The following is a 27069-nucleotide window of genomic DNA, read 5'->3' as shown; positions in this document are numbered from 1 at the left end:
TTTTCCTGATTTGCTTAGATTCTTCTTACTTTGGGGATCCTATAGAAAAAGCACAAATAACATTCTGCATAATACAAAAACAATACTGATCAGATTATGCAACTGTCCTAAAAACCTCGTCGTTTCTTTGGTGTTCGCAGGTTAGTACTGATTGTCAGGAAACTACTTCAAGTATAGTGATATCCACAGTTTGTCGTTCCCTCTGCTTGAACTTTAGGTTTATGGCTTGAAATGAAAACTGTTTTGGCTCTTGGATCTAAATCCAAATAAATAAAAGAGCAACAAAAGCTGATGACACGTCTCTCCAAATAACAGGAAATTCTGACTGGTAACAAAAAAAAGCTCCATGACCTTGTTTGTGGCAGGCAAAACAAGCACTAGCAATGGCTAAAAAATAAAAATAATACTGTTGAAACCAGAAGTTTATATACACTGAATGAAAGAATGCTTAAAGTTAAATCAGATCAGATGTCTCTTGTTTTAGGTCAGTCTTGATTACCATTATATCTATATGCTAAATGTCACAATAATTAGAGAAAGAATATATCAGATATTTTGGCTGATTTCTTTTAAGTTTCTCATGTCAACGACAAAGCAGTGCGAGGCCTTAAAGTACATCCACTTAAATATGTCAGATGTTTCCCAAGCCATGACATCATCATCTGCGCTTTTCATTACTGTTTAAAAATATAGTTATTCTATCTATAAACTCCTAATTTTGAAGACATTAATAATAAATCTGACATATTTTTCTCTTTCATTGTTGCGGCATTTAGCGAATACAAATCTCAGTTGGTAGCACTGTTAGCTTGCAGCAAGAAGGTCCTGGGTTCGATTCCCAGCCTGGGGTCTTTCTGGACGGAGTTTGCATGTTCTCCCTGTGCATGCGTGGGTTCTCTCCGGGTACTCCAGCTTCCTCCCACAGTCCAAAGACATGACTGTTAGGTAAATTGGTCTCGTTGAGTGTGTGCGTGCATGGTTGTGTGTCCTGTCAGTCTCTGTGTTGCCCTGCGACAGACTGGCGTCCTGTTCAGGGTGGGCCCCGCCTCTCGCCCGGAACGTTAGCTGGAGATAGACACCAGCACCTCTCCCAACCCCTCTAAGGGACAAGGGTGTACAGAAAACGGATGGATGGATGGATGGCTTCTGGTTTCAACTGTATATTGATAAAACATTTTTTTCTCAATGAGAAAAAAAAATCTGGTGTTCATTTTGCAGCCACATGCTTAAAATGACCCATAATTTTCAGCTCTGCTGCTGTCTAAGCATCTGTCTAAGCATCTGTCTAAGCATCTGTCAAAGCGTTGCCGTTGCTGTGAGGCTTGTTGAAGCCGTTGGCTTCGGTGGACTTGAGAGCTTCCATCTCCTGAATGGCAGGTTGGCTGTCTCTGGCCTTCTGTTCCCTCAGCAGGTTTCTGCGGTGGAAAAACAGGTAACCTGGCAGCAGGAAGCCGGTGAACGAGAAAATCAGAAGGCCAAAGTTGATCTGAAACACAGGAGGGGGGACAGATGAGAAGAAATACCACAAGGTCGATGTCCTGGAGTTTTTAGATGTCCCTAAATCAAATGGGTGACATCCCATCACTTCTTTAACACACTGGAAACAAACGAGTAGCTCGATACCACGCCTCTGCTGGCCTAAATTTAAGCAATTTATTCTGGTGTGTTGGAGCGGGGAAACATCTATAAAAGTTGCAGGATAGTAGCTCTTAAGGACTGAACTCAGGTGCCCCGTCCTAAAAGATTTGTTGCTAAGGACAAAATATGTCTACTTTTCAAAACATGCAGAAAAAATAGAATTATTTCCAAAATAGAGATCTTTGTCTTTCAAATCTATTTTAGCCAAAAATATTCTTAGAATTATTCATTAGATTTATTTGCTGTTTAATCCTTTAAAGTGGATTATAAGATTATTCACGCAACTAATGCATCATTCATTTTTCTCCAGTGTCAGACTGAAAGAAATCTGACACTGGATTATCAAATCAAATACCTAAAGGCATCACATGCCTTAAGATAAAAATATCTGCTTCCCAAAAGCTGCTGTAAAAATACAATATTTTATTTTATGTTTTTACACTTTGAGTTACGTAGTCTGTCTTTTTTAAAGAGTCACAGAAAAAAAATAAAATAAATTAAAGGCTAGTGGTCCAAAATGAAATTCTAACAGAGCCGAATGCCCTACTTTATGTACTGATGGCTCTATATTTATTTATTTATTTAGCTATAAATCATGTATGACTGATTCATTGTCACAAAAAGAAAATTTGTTCAATGCCCTTTTTAGGCTGACAATTAAGGCATTACTTTGCTTATATGTTGACCTGAGAGGTACGTGTGCATGCATGGGGGTAAGAGAGCATTTCCTCACCCAGTAGGCGTTCCCATGAAGATGTGTTACCATGACGATGAAGAGCGGCTGCTGCAGCAGAGCAACCACCGCGCTGATCATGGACTGGAGGCCTGTCAGTGTACCGAAGTGGTTGGACGGGTAGCTGTTGAAGAAAAATAATGAGTGGTTTAGCATAGCATAAAATAAACTCCAGGATCATCAGGATGAGCATCAATGCAGAGTAACTTATCTAACCTTTATGTTTTATGTTAAATTCTTCTTCTTGATGATGCAACATATATATTAAAAAATGTTAATTACTGCCAGAGATGGCTTGTTTCCATGTCTCCAGTGGGCGCATGTCATCTTGCTGTAGGGAATTTGACCTGCTCTGGTTTTGCTGAAACATCTGGTTGCTTTTATCACACTGTAAAGCTCTCTTTTATTTTGGTGTTTATTTGGTGTTAGAAGATAACTCTAAATGAGTCAGAAAACAATCTGCTTGGACTTTAATACTGGCACGCTGAACATTGTAGTGTTTTCTACCTTATAAAAACAAACATGGCACCGCTGTACTGTTTGCTCTGTGGTTTAAAGAGGAATCTTGTCAAATTTTCCTCGCCTAAGGTAATGAATGTGCCCTGTATCTGTTGTGCTGCTGGGGCTGCAGGACTCACACAGCAGCATAGAGGCCTCCGCAGCAGGAATGGATGAATCCTCGGACCATAGTGTGGAGGATGAACGTCAAAATCTACGGCAGAAAAACAGAAAAGAGGCAGCTTGTAAGCGTTTGTGCTGATGGTGTTTTATTGCTAACGTGTAATGCGGTGTGTTTACCTGTAGAGGCAGATTATCCACGAGGTTACAGATTCCAAAAATGATCAGAAGGATGTTGGTGAGGATGAAGGCTCTCATAGCGTTGGTCACTTTCTGGATCTTACGGTCTCTTTTGGCTCTAAAGGAGAGAGCCAAAAGGACAGGACATTTTTTTTAACCTGCATCACACTTGTGTGCAAAACCCACCCTCCATCTAAAAGAACTTCCTGTTTGCATCCTTACATGCGGTCCAAGGAAGCCTGAAGCTGAGAAATAAAATTCCAAACAACTCACATTTGTTATTTTTTACTGGACGTACCTCTTCACTATCCCTGTTGAGGCACACTTCTCCTCTTCACACTCCTTCATCTTCCAGTCCATGATGTAACCAATCAGAGGACACGTCACCAGACACAGCAGCTGCAGCGTGCCGAAGATGGAGGCGTAGAAACCCACTGAAAGATCAAGAGGAAAACAGTAAAACGAGGAGAAAAGGTCAGGTACAATCTTAAAGGTTTATGCCACAATCTAACAAAACTCACCTGTGTTTTCTGCCTCAAGCACAACCTCGTCGGGTGCTAAAATATAAAAAACAACAAAATTTACAATAGTGATAAAACAATAATAGAAAAAAAAATGGTCAGACCACGAGGTTAAAGCTCATTGGACACTCACGGTGTTCTTCACCCCGGGTCACCATGAACTCCAGCATTTTATTCATTGCTCCCATGAAGAAGATGATCCTCAGCTGGGTCATCCCCATAGTGACCAAACTCCACAGGAAGATGGCGGAGAACACAGACCGCCGGAAGGGAACAGCATCTAAGGGAGGAGGAGAAACCTTTGGTGACGTAGTTTTCAACGCTGTTAATGAACCTGAAGTTTAAGAGGTTACAGTAAAGCTAAAAAGGCGATAATTTAAACAACCTCTACCCAAATTTATAGAATCTTTTATTATGCTTAAATTAAAAATGTGTCCTTAACCAAAAGATAAAGCTTCATGTTTGAATCGTATGAAGAGTAATTAGTAGTGAACCTAACAAATCTGAGTTTTACCTAACAAATTAAAGCTTTTTAATTCTTTTTGCTATAATTTTACAGTGAAAGACTGTCTTGGTTGCTGCAACTTCCTGTTTTTCTATGTCATGTGACCAGCTCTGGTTGCTTTACTTTTATTCCACATGATTAACTGGAACCACATTAATGTATGTTATGAGCTGAATTATCAATGAATTGTAAAAAATGAATAAAAGTATTGTCGTTGGCCCAACACTTCAGCCATATTGCTCTCAGTGCTACTAACATAGCGTAACATAATGTAACGTAACGCAACGTAACCGTAATGTAACACTTTGGTTATAAAGCCTTCAGGGTGGTTTCACCTTCTACTTTGTCAAATCCAAACACTTTGAAGGTACTGATGTTCCAACGGTTAAAAACTATTTTATTTGAGTAACTACATTTATCTTCTGTTCGTTAGAATTCATTCGATTAGATTAATTTTGTAAATGTAATTTTTTCATACAGGGAGTCAGTGATTAGAGGTCATCGTAAGAGGTTTTACCTCTCCATCATCCTAACATTGGCTTACAGACAACTTGATCAGTACATGAACATAATTGAGAATTGTCTTTTCTTCTTTTTTCTCTAACATGAGCGGTTCGCTAACTCACTTGGTGCAGTGTCGGGTCCATTGGGAAGCTTCTCCAGGGAATGTCGGACATCTCCGTTTTTCTGGTTCAGTCTCTCCCCTACAGCCTTCTGCTCAGATGAAGGATCCTCTTGCGGCGTGAGAATCTTACTGTTGAGTGCAAAACATGAGACGGTTACAGCTCTAGATCCCGCTCGCTTGACTTAAATCCCTGGTAACGTTTCCAGCAGACAGGCGGGCGTTACACTGACCTGTAGTCAACCTCGTCTGGAGTTGGGAAGCCTTCTGAGGGCCAGTTCCAGAAGCAGTTAATAAAAACGAGCCCGGCGAGACCCGACCATATCCACATGATCACATGGAACTGCAGGCCTGCATCGTAGATCAGCTACGAAGACAAGAAATGATTGTTGCAAAATATAAGTTGCTGATTGAGTTTTTTAGTGCAGGCAGCAAAGTTCTCAAGTCACTGTAGTCATTGAAGACAGACGTCCTTTTTAATACTCTTCAGCAATATTGTACAACAAACAATAAACATTGTTCTGAAAAGCCTCAAGTGCTTCAAAGAAAATTTGAAACTGAAAGATCTTCAGAAACCCTGGACAGCTTTTCATCTTGACCACTTTAGAGAAATACAGAACATCTGGACCCTTAAAAGCAAATTGTGAAGAAATCTCTTGCAGTTTCAACAAGGTTCCTACATATTTTGCAAATATAACATCCAAACTTATCCAGACTAAGCTTCCCAAAATATAAAATACTAAAATTCACATACTGTAGTGGGCTATAAATGTGTGTGTAACAAAAAGCCGAAAAGAAATGAAGAAGGAAGGGGGAAAAAAAACATGGAAGGAAGAAAAAGATGGAAACGTAAAAGAAAGATAGAAAAATAGGACAGATTTCTAAAAGGAAGGAAAACAGTAGAAAAAGAAAGGAGGACACAAAGGAAGAAAGGAAAAAATGAAAGAGAAAAAATAAAGGACAACTTTTAGACAACAGGGATCAGAATAAAGCCTCAAAATATAACAGAATAAAATATCTTATTAGCTTTTTCCAGACTTTTTCTGTCCACTTTTGATTGAACAGAAAAAGTAGAAACAATGTCTAAAAGCACTGCTCAGGTCTTATGCGTGCACACACTTACAGCCACACTGTGTCACCTTTTAACCTGCAGGACGAAGGCGAGACACACAGGGAAAAACTAGAGCTGTGTTAAATCTTATAATTCACCTTGACGCCGGGGAAAGTGACGGCAGAGGAGGCGTAGGAGCCGATCATCAGCGACATGATGGTGGAGCTCATAGAACCAAACATGTTGGGGAGCTGCAGGCATAAAACACATACACACACAGTTATTTATAATACTTATTAAATTAACATTAAATGTGTGAAAGCTGTTTGATTTTTCTCACCACCAGGGGGCAGAGAGCATCAACTTTCTACGTTTTTGCTCCTCTTGCAGAGGAATTTATTACTTTTTATTAATTTATTACATGACAGCCTCACAGTTTCAGCCTTGTTCGTCTGAAAGACTTGGGATTAAAAGACTTGGGATTAAAGTCTGACCTTTCAGCATACTGTTTGACCCACTGAGTTTAACCCGCTGTGAATGGCTGCCTGAAACATACCAAACCACATGGTGGCAGGTACCAACACATCATATATTAAGCTCGCCCATTCACAGCAGTAAGAAGATTATAACATATAACAACAATCCATTGTGCTGGCAGCACACTAAATGCCCTTTGATTGCAGGTTTAAATGGGTCAATCGTGATTCTAAAAATCACATGTGAGGGATTGTAGTTGTCCTCCATGACGGGCTCACTATTTTACCTAACCTGCTGTCGGCGTCACCTAATCCCTCAGCTGTGTCAGGGTTCACCAAGCCGTGTCAGTGACTCCTTTTTTTTGCTGCACACTGATCTCACACATCCGTGAGACACTGATAGGTTCAGAGTCTGACTTTCATTTGGGAGAGAAGAGGCCAGAAGGACAGGTGCATTAACCAACAGCTACCTGCAAATATGCCTGGCTTATTTGTTGACTACTCGCCTTTTGATACGCATCCAGCTGCCATAAAGCAATACTTGTTGGGAGTTGCACTTTCTGTTGCTAGAAACCGTAATCCCCTGTGATCCACGGTAAATATAAACCAAGCAGCTTAAACTGTAACACAAGTTTAATCACTCCTAATAACTGATCATGCAGAGCTATTTGTAAACTTGCCTTATTATATCTGAACCTTAAAAAAGGCAACTCTGCCAAGCTTAGCAGACTCATAGACCCTGAGGTGGAGGGAAAATCTGATAGTCAAACTAAACATCAGGTATTTACTGAATAGAATTGATATTTTAAAACCAACACTGTCTATTTCAGTTATATTTTCACAGAAAATATCTTGTTTGATTAGTTTCTCAAAAGTTGGAAGCGAGATTTCACCATGTTGCATCATCCTTTAATTTATCGACAAACTGGATTTTTGAATTAAAAAACAGTTTGCACTTTGTACAACCTTTTTTCTGGGAGCAAAATTTCACCATTGCAACATGTTATTGCCTGCTTTGTTCCGATTTGCCTTTTCAAGCCCTCCAGATTATACATGCATTTATGTCTGTTTAAGGGCCTGAAGTAGCTGAACCCCTTTTATTTTGATATTCCTAACTAAATCACCTTGAAATAACAATCTGGAGGATTTCAAAGCTGGGTTAAGAGATCTGTTAAGAGACCTGTGGCACTCTGGGGGAGCTCCACTGCTCATGTGGATCATGCACTACACAAATCTGGCCTTCACTGAAGAAAGTTATTGTTGAAATAATGCAACAGGAAGTCCTGCTTGCAGTTTGCCTCAAGCCATGGAGCAAACATGAATGATTCATCCTATATAAAAAGCATTAAAATTCCCACAGTGAAGCATGGTGGTGGCAGTATCATGTTGTGGTTAGAGTTGATGACAAGATGGACGAAGCTATGTTACTTATTACAGTTGTTAGGATTGGCTGTGTTGTCAATATGCGGTTTTAAAAAGTAATTTCAATGCATGTTTATGTTTCTACCAAGAATAACAAGAAAATAATGTTCATCTAGTCATTTTATGAAACACAGACTCTATATAAGCATACAGAGCGATTTTAGACAGGAAGATGTTCCCACCAGGAACAGACTTCCAGGAACGTCAGAGCCACATATTGAAAATCTTTCTCTAGAGATTCTGTATGTGGGTGTCAAGTGTGCTTTTCTGTGAATGTTGACATTTTATTCTCAATGTCTGTGAGAAAGCTGCATTGAAATCGCAATATGGTGACAGTTTGCTGCCGGCGTGCTAATGTGTCCGCGTTGCACCAGGAAGCATCAGGTCACTTTGAGAGCCCACAGCAAGCGGTTAGCAGGCAAACAGGAGAAAAAAGTTTCCCTCAGAACGTGGTAGAGAGAGCCTGACTGTCTGAGGAAGAGGAGGAAAAACATCTCGAAGAACACTCGTCTTCATTTACGATTTCTCAGAATCGAGGGAAAAACTTGACACCTTCATGGCTGTTGGATCCGTGGATCTGGACTCTTCTGACCACAGAGGTTCAAGGAAAAAAAAGGTTCACAGAGAAGAGTTTTGAAAAGCAGGCAGAACAAAATGCAATGCCTCGTTCCTATTTAGCATATCCACCTTCTCCTTTAAAATGCATTGAAAAACATTTTTTTAAAGGAATTGGATCAACACAAAATAGCACATAATTGTGGGGATGTCTGGGATGTATTTGCATTCAGTCGTCCTGTTTCAGTATTTCTAGAACTGTCTTTTGCTGCAGTTACAGCAGCAAGTCTTGTGAGGTTTTTCTCTACCAGCGATCCCAGGAAAATGCACTATAGTTTTGAGGTTATGATATGACAAAGTTTGGAAAATGTCACATTTTATCTGTAAGAACAGACATGACGAAGCCCTGCATGTTAGCAGGTGACTGAACGGAGCCATGCAGGGGTTAACCAGGGGTCAGAGAGTCACAGCTCAGGCCACTCGTTTGTCGCCGCCAATCAGTTCAGCCTCTGCTCCGGCTGTGCCCACTCAGCTGGACTCTGTAGGATCTTGCCAGCCGGCACCGACTTTAATTAGGACTTTAATTACTGAGAATATGCCAAATGACAGATTAATGAGTTCAGAGATGTGTTTCAGCTCTAACGATGTGGAAGAACAGTAGATTACATGCGGAGAAGTTGGCAGAAATTATATAAAAAAAGGGGGAAAAGTTAGTGGGAGAAGCATTTCTTCAGGATTGACTGATCTCTCTTTAAACCACAGCTGCACTTCCTCAGCAGGAAACACTAAACCACAGCTGAGTGGCACCGGCTTCTTCTTTCCCCTCGCTTTATGTCCTCGCTAACCTTTCACAGATTGGCTGAACTGTCACTTCCAGCTGCACTGGACTTGCATAAACCAGAACAAGGCCAAGTGTTTAGATTTGGATCAAAGCTTTAAAAGTTTCTGTATGTTTGACCCAGAGTGTCACTGTCTTCCACATCCGTAGTTCCCTGTAGTTTGCTTTCTATTTGTTGAACAAATTTCACCAACATCTTCAATAACCCCAGGAAGGAACAACTGAGCCCATATTCATCACCAGCAGGAGATCCAGCAGCAACTTCTGCTCTACACCCCCTTTTTTTTTTGTTTCCTGGAGCGCTGATGTGGTGCAGCTGATTTGCTCACAGCTGGCAATCGATAATGGAAAACTTATCTAACAAGAAGAACTGCTTTTACTCGTTCCCAGCAATAGGAAGAGAATTGCTGCCATTCAACCGTGTGTTCCCGTAATCTGTGAAACCATCAAAGATAGGTGTGTCACCCATAGGCTACAACAGAGACATGACTAATTCTTAAAGGAAAGCTGAAAAAGGTGCAGATCAGGTTTTCAAGCTTTACTTCTCATTTAATTTTTCATGAGTTTTAGCTAATAGAAGCAAATAAGATGCTGTTTTCATTTTATCTTTTGTTGTACTGTCTCTGTATCTCTCACAAGAAAACCCCAGAAAACAAGAAGACAGTTTAACCAGTAACTATTTTTACAGTTACTGGTTATGCTCTTTAATGAGAACTGAAGCTTCCCCAAAACTCTTTATAAAATCAGAACCTCGCCAAAAAAATCTAATGTTTGGATCATTTTATTTAGGTATAATAATGTTTTTTTTGTCGTTGTTTTGAGGAGACTGAAACTGATTTTGGATTTTTATTCTCAACTTTTTAACTTTTAAAACAAGAGAAAAGAAATTTGAGGTCAATTTTTGCTTAATGTAGCTGCTATGCTAGGTTGTATTGTTTTTTTTTCAACCTAGCATTTTCTTTTTAATTTATTTTTTGAAATTCAGAATTTACTGTAACTGGTTTTCTTTCCCATGTTAACTACCCAGACAGAAAAAATACCCATGTTCCATATGTTTTATTTGTTTTTAGGTACAAACCCTGGAACGCTCATAGCCTACTTTGCAAAAGATTTAATCTTAAATGCAGTTTTCAAATTGTTGCATTTGTAGAGAATAAGTATTACTTACAATTTCTATCGCTGTTACTTAAAAGTAGAATTGATTTTTGTCTGCATTTTCTTTACCTTGGAAAAAACCCAAAATTTTTTGATACATCTTCAATAAATGTATAACACAGGCACCAGAACAAATAGCCTAAATATACCAAAAATATTAGCAAACCTTAACAATGTCTCAGTTTGTTATATGACATGTTCCGCCTACATATTGTTTGTAATTTGCAATCCTATTAGTAATTTAAATGGGTCATTTATTCCTATAACTCAGTTAAGCAGTACAACACTGATGTGTAATTCTTGAAGGTTATTATTAAAAAGCTGTTTCAAAATGTAAGTAATTGACGACTGGAGATCCAAGCAGAAACAGTGACAGTTTTGACTCAGATCTCTCACGTCTTTTGCTTTTCATGATATCTGTGTTTGTGTGTCTTTGTCCTTCTGCTCTGCTGCTGTTCCTCCATCAAAACAACATCAGCTTGGAGCTTCTGTGAGCCACAATAAATCCAGAGAAATGTTGACAAGAGGCCAGGCAAGGACAAACATAAGTGTCAGGTGACTCTAACATTAACCCAGGTGTAATATTAATTGGGTGTGTGTATGTGTGTGAGCGATGGGACAGAATGAACAGTATGTCTTTTGCATGTGAGAGGTTAAACAATGACAGGGCTGTTCATGTGACGCTATGACACCGAGGCTCTGAAGGCGAGGAAAGTATTTTTAGCAACTTGCTTTTATTTCAATCAACTCTGACATAAATTCAGAGTAGAATTTAGTTCATCTCTGGGGAGTTGAGCTAAATTCAAGTTCCAAATAAATACAAGCTGAGAAATGCTTTTGTAAAACTGAATGCTAGGTCTCTGGACTGTACAGAAACCAAAGAGTGCATTTGTGGGAAAAAAAAAAAAGTTCCAAAAATGAAATCTTCGTAAACAGAAGATTCAATGAATCGATCAAATTGATTTATCGTCAATCCCACATAGCCTTGACAAAGCCAATTACAGTCATTCAGGATTTTTTCCAATCACATTTCTTCCTCACAGACGATGATTCCTCACTTTCCTTCCAGTTTTTAATGAAGCATTGAACAGTTATCAACCCAATTTTCAGTAGTTTCTGCAACCTCCTATGACTTTTTCTCTGTTTGATGCCGATACTTTGACCCTCCTTAAACAGACTGACATCCTTTCCGTGACCACAGTCTGTGTATTTCCACATGTTTGTTTAAGATATGAGAAGCTACTCATTGCATCAGCTGGGTGTTAAGTTACTTGTTGCCATCTGGAAGACAGTTGCCAGATGCAGTATCTATCCAATACTTGTGCTCACACTCATTTATTTTCTTTTTTTTTTTGGTGGGGTGCCTGGCAGTGTGTCATGTGGCTGTTTTTCATTCACGAACCTGAAAAGTTATGTTTGCCTGAAGTGAATTTTAACACTTTTTACTAAATTCAGCTTTTACAAGGTCTAAAGTTGAGATTTTCAGATACATTTCCAAAGCCTAGATAAAAAAACAAATGTGCCACATTATACATAAATATTTTCTATTTTATCAGCAGCAGGCAACATGTAAAAATAAAGGAAGGGTTATGTTGTAAGTATTTGTGTTTTGGGGCTGCAGGAATCTTTCCAGGTTCCTAAAGAACCAGATTACATGCATAACCACTGTCTGACCTTGAGAGAGGCCTTAAAAATCCTTAACCGTTCAACCACAAAGTGCATTCAAATGCAGCTTTTCTAGTGTTTCTGTACGGTCATACAGCACATTAATTGCTTCACAGCACATTAATTGCTTCAATAACTGGACTTGGTCATTTGTTTTCTATCAACCTGTTTGAAGCTGCTCACTCGGCTGTGCTCACATAAACTGCATTATAAAGTCAGAGAGGTTACAATAACTCTGGTGCGACTCACGTATTCCACTTAAAAGCAAAATATGTTTGAACTGTGCAACCTAAAGAGGCCCCTGAAGATTATGTTTTCAGACTTTGTGCTCACTCTCAATTGTTGGAAATCTATTGAAATAAAACCCAGATTTCATAAAAGTACAATGTCCTTGAACAAAAATTCAAGCTATGTAAGATGTTACATATATGATGCATAAAATGGCAATATTTGCCTGGAAAATAGATACTGCCCCTTTATATTTTGTTCCTAAAATTCTTTAGTTGAGATCAGTACATTAGTGTTTGACTTTAAGGTTTAGTCCAAGAAAAAGAAAAAAAAAACATCTGACTAGCACACACCAGAGGGGAAAATATGGCAACGTTTTCCTTAAAGCTGCCATAGATTTCTCAAAGTCGTACAGACGTTTATCTTTCCTAATCTTAAAGTTATTTCATGCAACTACTGTGAACTGAGACTCAGTTAAAGATATTTTGTGCACTAAGTCACCAAAACAAATGCAACTCATGAATCCTTTTTTATTCAAAGGAGTTTCTGCTGAAAATGCTAACACCAGTACCATCGTAACCCAAGGCTGAAAAGTTAAAAAAAAAAAAGTGAAATTGTTAGTTAAAGCCAACTTTGCATCTCATCTCAAAACAAACTGTTTCTAAATGTTTCCTACTACAAACTGCCATGTCAGCTGTTTTGAGCAGTGCCAGTGGTTTTCCTTGCAGGTATAAATAAAGTTTATTTAACTGAAGCAGGTGTTGTTTTCACACCGCCACGTTACACACGCCGCATAGAGGCTGTGGTATAATGTCATCTACTTAATCAGCCTGACCCTTCGCTATCCAAATAACTGGGAAGATTACGTACAAATATCATATGGACACTAACAGCTTGTATCATCATGTTTGTCTGGTCAAACACATCTGAAAAAGCGTCATATCCATCTTTTGGAAAACTGTTAAAATAAAGAGAGGAGCACGAGGAGGTGCATCAGATGACAGAGACCCCGCATGACAAAATGCGTCCTTGTGTATTTTAGGTAGAGGTAAGTGGGCAGAGCTTTGCAGGAGGGTGTGTGGGCAGCCATGGGCCATCATTGGTCCAAACAGGCATGACAGAGTTTCCATCTCTGAGAGGTCAGATGCTGCCCTAGGTAAACACAATATACTCTCAAACAGCATGACTCTAAACACACGCCAGGAAACAAGAGCCAGCTGCACTGATAAAACAGCCCTAATGATGTTGGTGGCAGCTGACATGTCACACATACATACATACATACATACATACATACATACATACATACATACATACATACATACATACATACATACATACATACATACATACATACATACATACATACATACATACATACATACATACATACATACATACATACATACATACATACATACATACATACATACATACATACATACATACATACATACATACATACATACACCAGCCTTATGCTGGTGAGATATAAACAGCTCCCAGTCACAACACGCTCAGCTGACCCAAACAATGCTGAGGCGGTCAGCTGTCAAAATATCCCTGTTCATTTATTCCATCTACAAAAAACAGAAACCTTTAGTTTCTGCAGTTTCTGCAACCTCCTATGACTTTTTCTCTGTTTGATGCCGATACTTTGACCCTCCTTAAACAGACTGACATCCTTTCCGTGACCACAGTCTGTGTATTTCCACATGTTTGTTTAAGATATGAGAAGCTACTCATTGCATCAGCTGGGTGTTAAGTTACTTGTTGCCATCTGGAAGACAGTTGCCAGATGCAGTATCTATCCAATACTTGTGCTCACACTCATTTATTTTCTTTTTTTTTTTGGTGGGGTGCCTGGCAGTGTGTCATGTGGCTGTTTTTCATTCACGAACCTGAAAAGTTATGTTTGCCTGAAGTGAATTTTAACACTTTTTACTAAATTCAGCTTTTACAAGGTCTAAAGTTGAGATTTTCAGATACATTTCCAAAGCCTAGATAAAAAAACAAATGTGCCACATTATACATAAATATTTTCTATTTTATCAGCAGCAGGCAACATGTAAAAATAAAGGAAGGGTTATGTTGTAAGTATTTGTGTTTTGGGGCTGCAGGAATCTTTCCAGGTTCCTAAAGAACCAGATTACATGCATAACCACTGTCTGACCTTGAGAGAGGCCTTAAAAATCCTTAACCGTTCAACCACAAAGTGCATTCAAATGCAGCTTTTCTAGTGTTTCTGTACGGTCATACAGCACATTAATTGCTTCACAGCACATTAATTGCTTCAATAACTGGACTTGGTCATTTGTTTTCTATCAACCTGTTTGAAGCTGCTCACTCGGCTGTGCTCACATAAACTGCATTATAAAGTCAGAGAGGTTACAATAACTCTGGTGCGACTCACGTATTCCACTTAAAAGCAAAATATGTTTGAACTGTGCAACCTAAAGAGGCCCCTGAAGATTATGTTTTCAGACTTTGTGCTCACTCTCAATTGTTGGAAATCTATTGAAATAAAACCCAGATTTCATAAAAGTACAATGTCCTTGAACAAAAATTCAAGCTATGTAAGATGTTACATATATGATGCATAAAATGGCAATATTTGCCTGGAAAATAGATACTGCCCCTTTATATTTTGTTCCTAAAATTCTTTAGTTGAGATCAGTACATTAGTGTTTGACTTTAAGGTTTAGTCCAAGAAAAAGAAAAAAAAAACATCTGACTAGCACACACCAGAGGGGAAAATATGGCAACGTTTTCCTTAAAGCTGCCATAGATTTCTCAAAGTCGTACAGACGTTTATCTTTCCTAATCTTAAAGTTATTTCATGCAACTACTGTGAACTGAGACTCAGTTAAAGATATTTTGTGCACTAAGTCACCAAAACAAATGCAACTCATGAATCCTTTTTTATTCAAAGGAGTTTCTGCTGAAAATGCTAACACCAGTACCATCGTAACCCAAGGCTGAAAAGTTAAAAAAAAAAAGTGAAATTGTTAGTTAAAGCCAACTTTGCATCTCATCTCAAAACAAACTGTTTCTAAATGTTTCCTACTACAAACTGCCATGTCAGCTGTTTTGAGCAGTGCCAGTGGTTTTCCTTGCAGGTATAAATAAAGTTTATTTAACTGAAGCAGGTGTTGTTTTCACACCGCCACGTTACACACGCCGCATAGAGGCTGTGGTATAATGTCATCTACTTAATCAGCCTGACCCTTCGCTATCCAAATAACTGGGAAGATTACGTACAAATATCATATGGACACTAACAGCTTGTATCATCATGTTTGTCTGGTCAAACACATCTGAAAAAGCGTCATATCCATCTTTTGGAAAACTGTTAAAATAAAGAGAGGAGCACGAGGAGGTGCATCAGATGACAGAGACCCCGCATGACAAAATGCGTCCTTGTGTATTTTAGGTAGAGGTAAGTGGGCAGAGCTTTGCAGGAGGGTGTGTGGGCAGCCATGGGCCATCATTGGTCCAAACAGGCATGACAGAGTTTCCATCTCTGAGAGGTCAGATGCTGCCCTAGGTAAACACAATATACTCTCAAATAGCATGACTCTAAACACACGCCAGGAAACAAGAGCCAGCTGCACTGATAAAACAGCCCTAATGATGTTGGTGGCAGCTGACATGTCACACACACATACATACATACATACATACATACATACATACATACATACATACATACATACATACATACATACATACATACATACATACATACATACATACATACATACATACATACATACATACATACATACATACATACATACATACATACATACACCAGCCTTATGCTGGTGAGATATAAACAGCTCCCAGTCACAACACGCTCAGCTGACCCAAACAATGCTGAGGCGGTCAGCTGTCAAAATATCCCTGTTCATTTATTCCATCTACAAAAAACAGAAACCTTTAATGAGTGCTGGATCAACATATATGTCTTATGATTTTATCTTTAAAAATAAATTAAAAGTGAACTAAACATCCCCAGAAATAGATTTAATTATGAAGGACATGCTGTATAAATGTGAAATCGTTAATCGTCTCTGCATTACTTTTAGACTTAATAAGAGAGGAAATCTTCCGTGTAAAATCAAAAAGTAACTATATAGAATAACAATGTAAATATCACCGAAAAAGCGGTGTGTGGTTTTTACCTTGAAAATGTTTACTAAGTTATCTGCATTTTACTTCTATTGTAAAATGCATCAGCCATTTTCTCACCGTGATGGAGGTGAAGGTCAAGCAAATTCCTCCGAAGCCGTTCAGTGAGAGAGCTAAGAAGATGAGCGCCGACAGAGCTGCAGAGATGACAAACATCTGACTGTTACGTTTTGTCCAAATAAAACTGCAGAAGGTGTAGGAATAACTGCACATAAAGATAAACGTTTCTAAGGGCTGATATGATGCGATTTAAAATTTTTTACTGTTACTCTGACAGCCGAGACTCAAGGGAACGTTTTTTATATTTTACTGGATATGACTGAATGTTACAGGTTTATGTATCCTTGTGAGGTCAGAGTGATGTTCTGTAGAGGACTAACTTATTCGTACTCACCGTGAGTGTTGTAAGCAGAACCAGCCATGATGATGCAGGACAAAGCAAACAAGGAACTGCAAGGAAACACGAAGGGCGTGTGTAAACAATAAAATAATCAAACACATAGTAGAACATTGGTGAGTCACTGCAAAAATGAGTCAATAAATAACTGTGTGAATCACACAACAAAAGGATCATCTAGTAAAAGGATGAGGAAGGATTTCCTCATGAGTCTGATTAAAAAGGTGTGTCTGAAGAAAGTATGTACTAAAAGATGTACTAAAAGAAAAATTTACAAACTAAAAAAACCCAGAAGGAGTCTGTTGATGTGGTTGAAGAGCTTTTCAATCTTTGTAGTTATAAAACGGTCATAATCTTTGGGACTGCTTTTGTGTTTTGCTTTATTTTGCATTTGCCATTCTTTGCTTTCATTATTCCGTTTATTTCTTAGCCTTAAAGGGCCGGTATTATGTATTTTTCAGGCACATAAGGTGATTTTTTTAGCACAATGAAGCAACTGTGTTACCATTAGTTGATATAAAAATGCTGCATATAACAAACAAAACATAAAAGAAGTTTGACACTGAAATTCGATGCATAGAAACTGGGCCTCTGTCTCTATCAGCCATTTTCTTGTACTTCCTCAGCTTGACCCCAGAGACCTCTGCATTATCCCTTCACAGCTGGCCTTTATTCTGCCTTTTAGACCCATCTGTATTCACTAGAAATCACAGTCAAGTCTCTCAGTTTCTTTCATTTTCTCCTGGATTTCACTGCTGTTCTTGCTGTGGTTATTTTGTGGTTCCCTGATGCTCTCCAGGTTTTTTATGTTTTCCATTAAATCTCCTCTCCTTCTGTCCTGGTGTCATTTTGATCATCAACAAACCTCAGATTTGACAAAAACTTTGTCATATCCCTCTGATCCATCTATAAAAAAAAAGATGTAGAGGGGAAAAAACTTACATCCTGGCATTTTCACAGATCCTAAACCCAAATATTTTTATAGGCTAATTAACTGTTCAAGTTTCAACTGGATTTTTCTGACATAGCAGCCTCACTTTCACCCCCTGGACTCATGAATACTTTTTAAAAAACTTTATTTTTACATGTTGATGCACAATTGGCACACTGACTTGCATTAATGTTCTTTCTGAATAATTTAATCTTGATCAGTAAATTTAGTGACCCAGTTCACCGGGCACATGCATCACTTAGCTAATTTCTATTTTTATTTGTTTCCTTGTGTTGAAATTATTTTGTTATTCATTTTATACAGATCTGTACCAGGTGAAGAGATTTTTTTTTTTAGTGTAGTGTAAATTTACCAATTTTTATACAAAAAGTAGAGAAATCTACTTGCATCTGATTTCAGGCTTTTCACCAAAATAAACTTAGTTTTGCTCTTAATAACTGGCAAATAATCCCATTTACATGTGTGGGATTAAAAAACGACACTTGAATTTAAAATTGAGAAAAGGAGTTAAAATAAAATAAAAATTATAAAAAGTGGTTGTACGGTGAAGACTGAAGTTAATAAAGGCATTCTGGTTAAAATATATATTTACATTTACATTTTCTTGTGTTTGACACACAAAATGAAGGGAAAGCCGAGGGTTAACCCTCACCCAGAGCTACTCAGTGGAAAACTAAACAGGAAGTAAAATGTCCATCGTAAATGTCCGAGAGCCAGACTTCAGTGATCTTTGCTCATGTCCAGACTGTTGCTGAGGTTCAGGCAGGAACTCAATGCCAACATCATGCAGGGGTTGTAATGTTATGAATGATAATTGCACAATTACTCCTCCCTTCTTGCAAACAAATACAAAACTACAACAAAACGCATTTCTCTTTAGGAATGTTGTCCCTACACACAGCAGTAGTAAAGGAATAATGGAGGTAAAAGCTGTGAGAAGAAGCGTGTTGCCGCAACAAGAATCCTAGGTATGCATGTTGGGAAATGAAGGCAAGCTGTCATTCCTGTTAAATGTCTTTACTCAGAAAAAGTGATGATGACTACTATGATCAAAATCTGTGATCAGCTTGCGTCAGCCACTTCAGTGACCCAGTTCACCGGGCACAGGGAGCGCTTAGCTAGTTTGACTCTTTTCTGACAAGCTACTGGACCAGGGCTGGGTTGGTTGTGGTGTTTTCACTCCAGCTTCACAGACAGACGCACAAAGTGTATTTTATGACCTTACCTGCCGACCAGCCGAATTGGACGTGGGCCGTACTTGTCCATCAGGATCCCTAACGGCAGGGTCGTGGCGCTCAGCAGGAAGGAGCCGATGGTGAATCCAAGATTTAGCATCTCCTCCTGTTCCACACAGAACACCCAGTCATGCGCACCTTTGGTGACGTTTTCAGAATGCACGACCACCGAGTCGTTTTCTGAGGGAGAAAGTGTAAAAAGCTGATCAGACAGCTGCACCAGAGCAACATCCTAAAACAGCTGCTACAGTTAAACAGAAAATAACCAAGGTTCTCAAGACAACCATGAAAAACCAAAAGAAGGCTTGGTGCTCCTCTTCAAACACACACTGACATCTAAAATACATATTTATTCTTATTTTTTCACCGAGATAAACTACGTTTGAGAGAACTGAATGGGTTTTTAGCAACAAAATGCTTTTCTCTTTTTACCTGAGCACAGGTGAGAGTAGAAGCCCTCCCTCTTCAGCATGATGAGAAGGGAGCCCCATCCCAACAACACGGCCGAACACAGAAGGTTTTCAATCACCGCTGTCACCGCCATCCACCAGCGCCTCCTGTAGGCCTGAACGAGACTGGGCGCCATGGCTGATGCCCTGAAACCCAAAAGAGAGAAGATTGTGAAAAAAAGCAAACAATAAATAAAATTAATCAAATGTTTAGCAAAGCTTTGTTGTTTTATGCTGAAATACAGTATACTCTTTTTAAAATCGATGCTAAGCAGAGGTACTGAAATTATGAAGTCTTAATTTGATTATTTCAGTATAAGTAATCATATTTACCATTCTTTAAAGCAAGTTATATATTACATATTTACATATTTTATGTACTGTATACTTCTACGGTTGGAAAGCAAGGGTAGTCCAATACTATTTAGCATTTTAAAGGCAGCTGCCTTTACCAGCAATGGAGGTGTCTTATTTTTACAACATGTAGCGATGCAAACTCAAGGGGAAGTTAATAAAATGAACACATTAACTTTTAAATTTTTAAAGGGCCATGTTATATTTTTCATGCTAAGCTGCAGGATCTAAATCCTTATATGTAAGGTTGTTATTTAATTAGTTGTCCCTTCTAAAGGACAACATGTCCTTTAGAAGGGAAATATATGTAACTTCAAACTTCCTTCATTGCAGCTCTTCTTGAAACTGTGTTGCAGGTTTGAGATCTGCATAAGTCTCTAAGATTAAATCAATTACCTGTTTTTTGCCACCAGCTGCTCTTGTTTCTATAAATCTGCTATAGAAAACAAGTTGTTTGTTGTCCTATCATTTGACCCTGGAGATCACTGACATGCTAAATTAATCACATTCATATGATTTCCTGTTCTAGACTTGGAAATTTTATGTTTCTGCATTTTTTATCTTTTAATTTGCCTTTTGCTTGAGTCCAAATTGTGTTATTGTTTTGTAAACCCTTACTTTGCCACACATTATACACAGTAATCTCCTCGTTATGCTCTCAGTGAAACACCAGCTACATTCATTCATATGGATAAGAGTCAACAAGCACTAAACTTTTATTGTGCATATCAGAGCTGCATCTTAAAAGCTTCAGGTTTTAGCTGAATGAGCCTTTTTTATGGACAGTTTAGTCCTGGTTTCATCTCTCTTGGGTAAAACTGGTTCACAAAATGGGTGGCTTTTATGTAACTGCAGATCGAACAGAAGGGCCTATACTGCCAAACCAAACAAAGAAAAGCCAGTCGTGACCACCTCTAAAGAACAGACACACGAACACAGCCTCAGGACAGGCTGAGGGTCACTTTCACCTCTGACAGTGGAGTTAAAAGAAATCTGACGGCACTCATCTGGAAAATGTCTAAATAAAACACAATGATCCAAAAATAACCAACTATGTGAAGCTGCAAAAAGGCGAAAGGGAAAAGAAGGCGGGCAGTGGGAGGAGGACTACAGTCAGGCCCTCTGACAGGAAACACTTCTTAACGAGGGCCTATTTCTTACATGGGTCGTACTGGACAAACTGGGATGCTCTAAAGGGACAGATTTGCCTCTGCGTGTGCCTGTGAGGCATGTGTGTAATGCGATTACTCACAGCCCAGCAAGCAGCCAGTCCGCTGAAAGGAGCATTTAAAACGGAGGATTTCCCTGTAACTGACACCCCGTGATGAAAATCTCTGCAGTGGTCAGTCACACATACACACACATACACACACACCCCTACATCCAACTCCCCTACCCCCATCATGGACAGAGTGAAACCATTCTCATTCACTCACTTGTGTAAATCCATAAATGAGACCGATAATAAAGTCAGAAAGTAAGAAGGAAGACTATGAATGAGTGGAAAGTAAAGGTCTGGGCTTGAAACTACAGCTGAATTAAACTGGTTTATGCAGCATGAAGTCATGAATATATTAAAGAACTTGGAGTTTTCCCCTCTTTTTATGTTTCTAGTCTCAAAGAGCCTAAATGCCTTTATATAGGAATAAATGAGTTTTGATTTGTTTTCAAGCATCATTACCTTCGATGTGAACCCTGCTCATCATATCAAAGGTTCAAACCAGCATTTATCTTCATTATAGCTCCATTATTCAGATTTATGTCACTGTATCCGTTTTGGATAGTTTAGGTTTATGTCGCAGTTTCCATTGTTCTTATAGGAACAGATCTGAGCTGCCAGTTCTGATTTTGACCAATTTGGTTATTTCTTCAAAGGATTTTATCTCATAAAAGGTACAAATGTGCTGCAGATTGATTGATAGAGATAGTAGTTTTGAATCCAGTTTTTTTATTTTGAGGCATTTAAAAACAGGAGAAGAAATGTTTTTCAGTGGTTGCCTTGGTGATTAGAGATCAGAGCAGGTTAAGAGAAAAAATGGCAAACTGACTGATGCATCTCTAATTTTTTAGCACATTAAATAGATGTGTACCATAACTCTAGACACTAATAGTGGTGAAGTGACCCCAAAACCTCAACATCACTGCAAGTCAATAACATTTTAACCAGGATAATTACTAAGGATTTCCTAATCATGCCAACAATTCAGTGCTTTTACATTAAAAGATTATTTTTCCAGTAAAAGCTGGACTCACCAGTAAAAGTGAGTAAAAGCTTTGGTCAAATTCACAACAAGATGCTGGAATCAAATGCACAATTTTCTATCTCCCTGTAAGGTGGGTAGATATTGATCTATTTCACTTCTATTTTACCTGAAAAGACTGAGCTACAAAGAGACTAAAACTGCCAAAGTATGAAATGGCAAATCAGTGACATGCACTCCCAGGAAGTGCTTCAGCTGACTTGTTTAGTTTGAGTTATGCCATTATAATATGATTATAAATGTCCTAAATTGATCTCTGGCAAACCTGAAATGTTTAACAGTAATTTGATTTATGACAACTATCATTGAAAAAACCAACCACAGATGTGAAGGTGGTCCTACTCGTGTGTTATTAGTAACAGCAGAACGTAAATTGTCCTTGAAAACATCATGTGATGTGTAAACAGCACAGCAGCTGTCATGAAACTGCAGTAAAGACGTTTGTGAAAACGTTCAATCCTCGACAAGCTACCAGGCCAGCACTGGTGAAAAAAAAAATGTTCCTGAACTGAAGTTAGGCCATGGTAAGAGAAAAAATGACAGTATTTAAATGGCAGCAAATTCAACTGCAGCCTCTATAATCACAAACTGAGCTCCATGTTTTCTAATTTAACTATCAGCAGAAATAAATATGGCAGTCAGAACAAAGGGCAGTGAAAATAGACACCACAATTATGCTTTTCATATATCTTCAAGACCACCATAGTGTAGCTCACACATTTTTGTTACTTAAAACAAGAATTACATCTTATTTCATATTCTTGTACAATATGAGAAACTGCATGTAGAACATGTAGAACTGAGGAAAGGCAGTCAATGTAGCCAAAGGTTTCTATCTTAGCTTACAATGATAGCTGTGTTGAGATTGTGAGGTCACAAGATAAACACTACACGTCAACACACACTGGAAACCAGTTCTCTGAAGGCAATAGCCAGCAGCCATGATTTTAAGGTATCAGAATAACTGTGTGTGTGTGTGTGTGTGTGTGTGTGTGTGTGTGTGTGTGTGTGTGTGTGTGTGTGTGTGTGTGTGTGTGTGTGTGTGTGTGTGTGTGCGTGTGTGTGTGTGTGTGTGTGTGTGCAGGGGTGGGGGTGTGCGTGCGTGTGTGTGTATCAAGTATCTGAGCTCAAGTTAAAGGAAGACGTGGACCGAGACAATCTGGGGTCTGCTGCTCTTCTGAATTGTTTCCATCCTGTTTTTTGCTCTCTGATACTACTGCAGCTGCAGAGGTTTTCAAAAGTGTTCGCACTCCTAGGTTTTTAAGATTATATCATGTTCCATCTGAAAACTTGTGATAAACCAACACAAAGTAGTACATCACTAAATATAGAGCAATCCTGGGAGGCTTGAGACTGAGGAAGAGATTTGTCTTAAAGCGGGACAATGAAAGACTCTATACATGCAGCCAGAAGTACAACTGCATGGCTTCCAACAAAGAATTACCACATGTCAAAATGGTCCAGTCAAAGTCCAGATCTTAATCCAATTGAGGAACCGTGGCACAGTTTGAAAGGTAACGTTCATGTGATTTTGTTTATCCAATCTGACTGAGCTTGAGTTATTTCACAAAGAAGAATGTGAAATAACTTTGCTGTACTGCAAAGTAAAAAATAAAAATATTGAAGTTCCAGTAACAAAATGTGGTAAAGTTCAAGGGGCGTTAATACTTTTGCATTCTATTGTATTTTAAGAATACGAGCTGTGGGAACGTGAGAGCCTTTGTTGATAAGGTAGAGCGGTCAACGCAACAAATACTTGCAAACAAGTAAAACAAGAAAGCAATGTGTTCTTAGTGTTGGTAGGCAGCCGTGACTCCTGACACAACAATGCTAAGTGTGTTAGCTGAGCATATATGGCGAGCAGGAAGCCCGAGTAAGGAATCCCATATTTGGAAAACGTTTCCTGAAATACCTGAGGTGCCAAATGATGCAATTTTGCCTCTACTGAAGTCATACAGCGCTGTAGTATAGAGAGACGTATTTGGTTATGAGGTTGGATTACATACATAAATAAATGATAGTATTTAATTTGGCCATGTCTGTTTTATTCATGTGCCCAGCTTTTCTTTTTACGTGTTTTCTTCCCCCGCTCGCATCCAGCACTGCTCTTTTTTTCATGCTGGGGAATATTGCTGGCCCCGACCCGCCGTGTTTATCATTCTCCGCAGGACATAAAGAACCGCAGGACAAACTCTTCATTCTTATACGTTTCCAAGAAAATAAACCACACGCTCCGGGACAACCCTCTAACGCTGCCTTGCCGGGAGGGCAGCTGCTTCTCCGCGGGTGTGACCTCAGCCTGGGTCAGATTACTGACTCCGAGGGGGCGGCCCGTGCAGAAGCGACAATGCTGCGTTCACTGACGAAACAGTAATTATGAGTTTAAAACAAGCAATGAAGCCCCCCCCAAAAATATCGAGTTTCCAATGACACGCCTATATAAGAGCCTTAACCAACACCGGATCAAGAAAAGCTGTATATTTAAGCTCAGTACTTATATTTAAAATTTCAAGAATGTTTCTAGTTTTCTGGTTTAATAATTTTTTTTAGCTAAAACCAATAACAATATTTACAAATACAACTTCCACTACAGGCATAAAAGCTACTAATGTGCAATTTATGTAAACAAAATGAGTTCTCTTCTTGATAAACACAGTTTTGTACAACCAGCTCACATTCCAGTAAGTATTTTCCACATTTTTACACATTTAAAATGATGTAAGTCAACATACTGGCCTAATCTTGGAGATAAATGTCACCAGAACAGCTTTAAATGGCTCCAGTAAACACCCTTTTGGTAGGCTAACAACATTTAGCAATTTTTGTTCTTTACTAAGTCCATTTTGGGCCTCTAAACAACTGGGTTGTTCATAAACCCTCTAAACTGGGTTTGTGTACATTTCATTCCCATGTACATAAACCCATTCCCATCACTTTGACTTTTATTGTTGCAATTTTTTTTATGAGAATACAAAAATCTCACTTCGAATTTAATTTAAAAGTATTTTAATAAAAATTTAAAAAAGTATATTTCTATCTGAATAAACTAGACAAAAGCTCACTTTTGTCTGCAAACCTTCCCAGTCAAATGTTGACAGCCAATGATGGAGGTGGTGTTATTCTCAAGAGCTGCACAGTGGCGCAGCACTGTTGCCTTGCAGCAAGAGGGTCCTAGGTTCGATTCCCTGCCTGGCGTCTTTCTGCATGGAGTTTGCATGTTCTCCCTGTGCATGCGTGAGTTCTCTCCTGGTACTCTGGCTTCCTCCCACAGTCCAAAAACATGACTGTTAGGTTAACTGGTTTCTCTAAATTCTCCCTGAGTGTGTGTGTGCATGGTTGTTTGTCCTGTTTGTCTCTGTGTTGCCCTGTGACAGACTGACGACCTGTCCAGCGTGGACCCTGCCTCTCGCCCGGAACGTTAGCTGGAGATAGACACCAGCACCCCTTCCAACCGCTTTGGGACAAGGGTGTTAGAAAATGGATGGATGGTGTTATTTTCTTCTCCTATTTGACTTCTAATTCTCCTCCCTTTCAGTTTACTTGGATGGAGAGACGTTACCACCCTTCAGCTCTTTTTTTCACCACCCCACTAAATAATTGAACAGTCTTTGTTGACACCCCAGATAGCTGATGGGTAAGGGGACAATTCTTCAATTTTTTGTTCCCAGAACCAAACCATTTTGTACCCCTGGATACTTAAAACCATTATACAACCAGTTTATTTTTCTTTTTTGATGAATAATTAGAAACAACATTAGAAATGCTCTAATCTCCCATATTATTACATCTAACTATATTTTGATTTCTGAAAGCCTTGTGGTACATCCCATTTCTATTTGCTGAAGTTCAATTCCCAAATGGACCAGGTGATAAATTGTGACCCTCAATCAAACCAAAATAAGTCGAATCCACCACCGACTGGTAGATATTGATAAAACTCATAAAATCAAATTCCCTTAGATTTAAAAAATAATTTAAACGGTACCAAACGTCCCTCAGCATATGACCTAATGCGGATGCGAAAGGACCACAACTACAAGGCTAACAAGTTGACCATAATGACAGCATCCTTTTTATTTTTTCTTTGGTATTTCACAAATAGACATCAACATGTTAAACAAAGTTAATGAAATATTACCAAAACAGAACATTTGTAAAATATTTAACTCCCCAATTTAAAGTAAATATGGATCTACATGTACTTTGGTAAATTCTGACTCTGGGAGGAGCCAGTAAAGGCAACGCGTTTCTTTATTCTCATGAGACAATAAAACTAATGCTAAAATGATGTTAGAGTTTAAAATGCGGTGAAGGAATACCTTAGAAGTTGAGTTACGTGCTTTTTCGTCAATAGTAAAGGTGCGATTACTCATAGGAAGTTCCTCTCACCTATGTGATGGAAACAATGCTTTACTACTACAACAAGGAAGAAATAAGAGCACAGTTCAAGCATGGCAGAAACTCTACTACCATTTCCGACATATCCGTGGATTCCCGATCATTAGATGTAGTTTTTACTTCTTAACTTCCTCGTGTGTCGCGCCGCGTCTTTTTACGTGGTTTGCTCATTTTCGCGGGTTTATGAAGAAGCGCCTTGATGAAAGCGAAGTTATAAAGTTTGTCCGCCTGTTTAGTTTAATGCCACGTGTCTGAGCCGGTCCTTTTTAGCTACCGCTCAGTCTACATCTACATTATCACCATCAGTATCACGTCTACAACATACAAAAAAACATGACAAATCTTAGGGGAAAAGAAACAAGTATTTACTTACTTAAGTTGTGTGTTTTCTTTGTGAGAGAAACAAAATCTTCAGATGATGTCTTAAGTTTCATTCAGGGTATCAAGCTGCTACTTAAAAACTTAACAACAGTTACTTATACTAGTCAATGTTAAGATCCTGAAGCCATGAGTTAGTTGTACCTTTTCCCTGCTTTTTTCTTCTTTGTTGAGGATTAAGTTTCTCTCACACACATTTCTCTGTTCTCTCTGGCTTCGTTTGAGACACTCTCTGTTCTCCTAT

At 38.7% G+C, this 27069-nt stretch overlaps 1 protein-coding gene across 2 annotated transcripts; it reads right to left on the bottom strand.

Annotated features, from left to right (window-relative positions):
* Nucleotides 1-1130: 1130 nt before the first annotated feature.
* Nucleotides 1131-27069, bottom strand: slc43a1 (solute carrier family 43 member 1). Of its 2 annotated transcripts, none has more exons than XM_014472809.2 (15): nucleotides 26821-27069; nucleotides 19418-19581; nucleotides 18976-19165; nucleotides 16796-16851; nucleotides 16462-16538; nucleotides 6027-6119; nucleotides 5051-5184; nucleotides 4822-4949; nucleotides 3824-3970; nucleotides 3691-3726; nucleotides 3468-3603; nucleotides 3170-3287; nucleotides 3010-3083; nucleotides 2372-2495; nucleotides 1131-1486 (listed from the first exon to the last, which is right to left on the bottom strand). In XM_014472809.2, the coding sequence occupies exons 2-15, from the start codon at nucleotides 19569-19571 to the stop codon at nucleotides 1286-1288; spliced, it is 1668 nt and encodes a 555-aa protein (XP_014328295.1). In that variant the 5' UTR covers nucleotides 19572-19581; nucleotides 26821-27069; the 3' UTR covers nucleotides 1131-1285. The 2 variants fall into 2 exon arrangements, with proteins under 2 accessions (XP_014328295.1, XP_023183908.1); XM_023328140.1 differs by lacking the exon at nucleotides 26821-27069 and adding an exon at nucleotides 26369-26425.

The sequence above is a fragment of the Xiphophorus maculatus genome, chromosome 23 (genome assembly GCF_002775205.1).
Source record: "Xiphophorus maculatus strain JP 163 A chromosome 23, X_maculatus-5.0-male, whole genome shotgun sequence".
NCBI lineage: Eukaryota > Metazoa > Chordata > Actinopteri > Cyprinodontiformes > Poeciliidae > Xiphophorus > Xiphophorus maculatus.
Note: the sequence above shows the minus strand (reverse complement) of the source record. Positions and strands in the feature narration are given on the sequence as shown.

Bases quoted from the DNA above. Each gene is read 5' to 3' on its own strand.
- slc43a1 (XM_014472809.2), bottom strand. From the start codon at position 19,571: ATGGCGCCCAGTCTCGTTCAGGCCTACAGGAGGCGCTGGTGGATGGCG. The intron at 16,539-16,795 runs GTGAGTACGAAT...TCATCTCTGCAG, and splicing joins TTCTGCTTACAACACTCACG to CTCTGTCGGCGCTCATCTTC. The intron at 3,604-3,690 runs GTGAGTTTTGTT...TTGATCTTTCAG, and splicing joins GCTTGAGGCAGAAAACACAG to TGGGTTTCTACGCCTCCATC.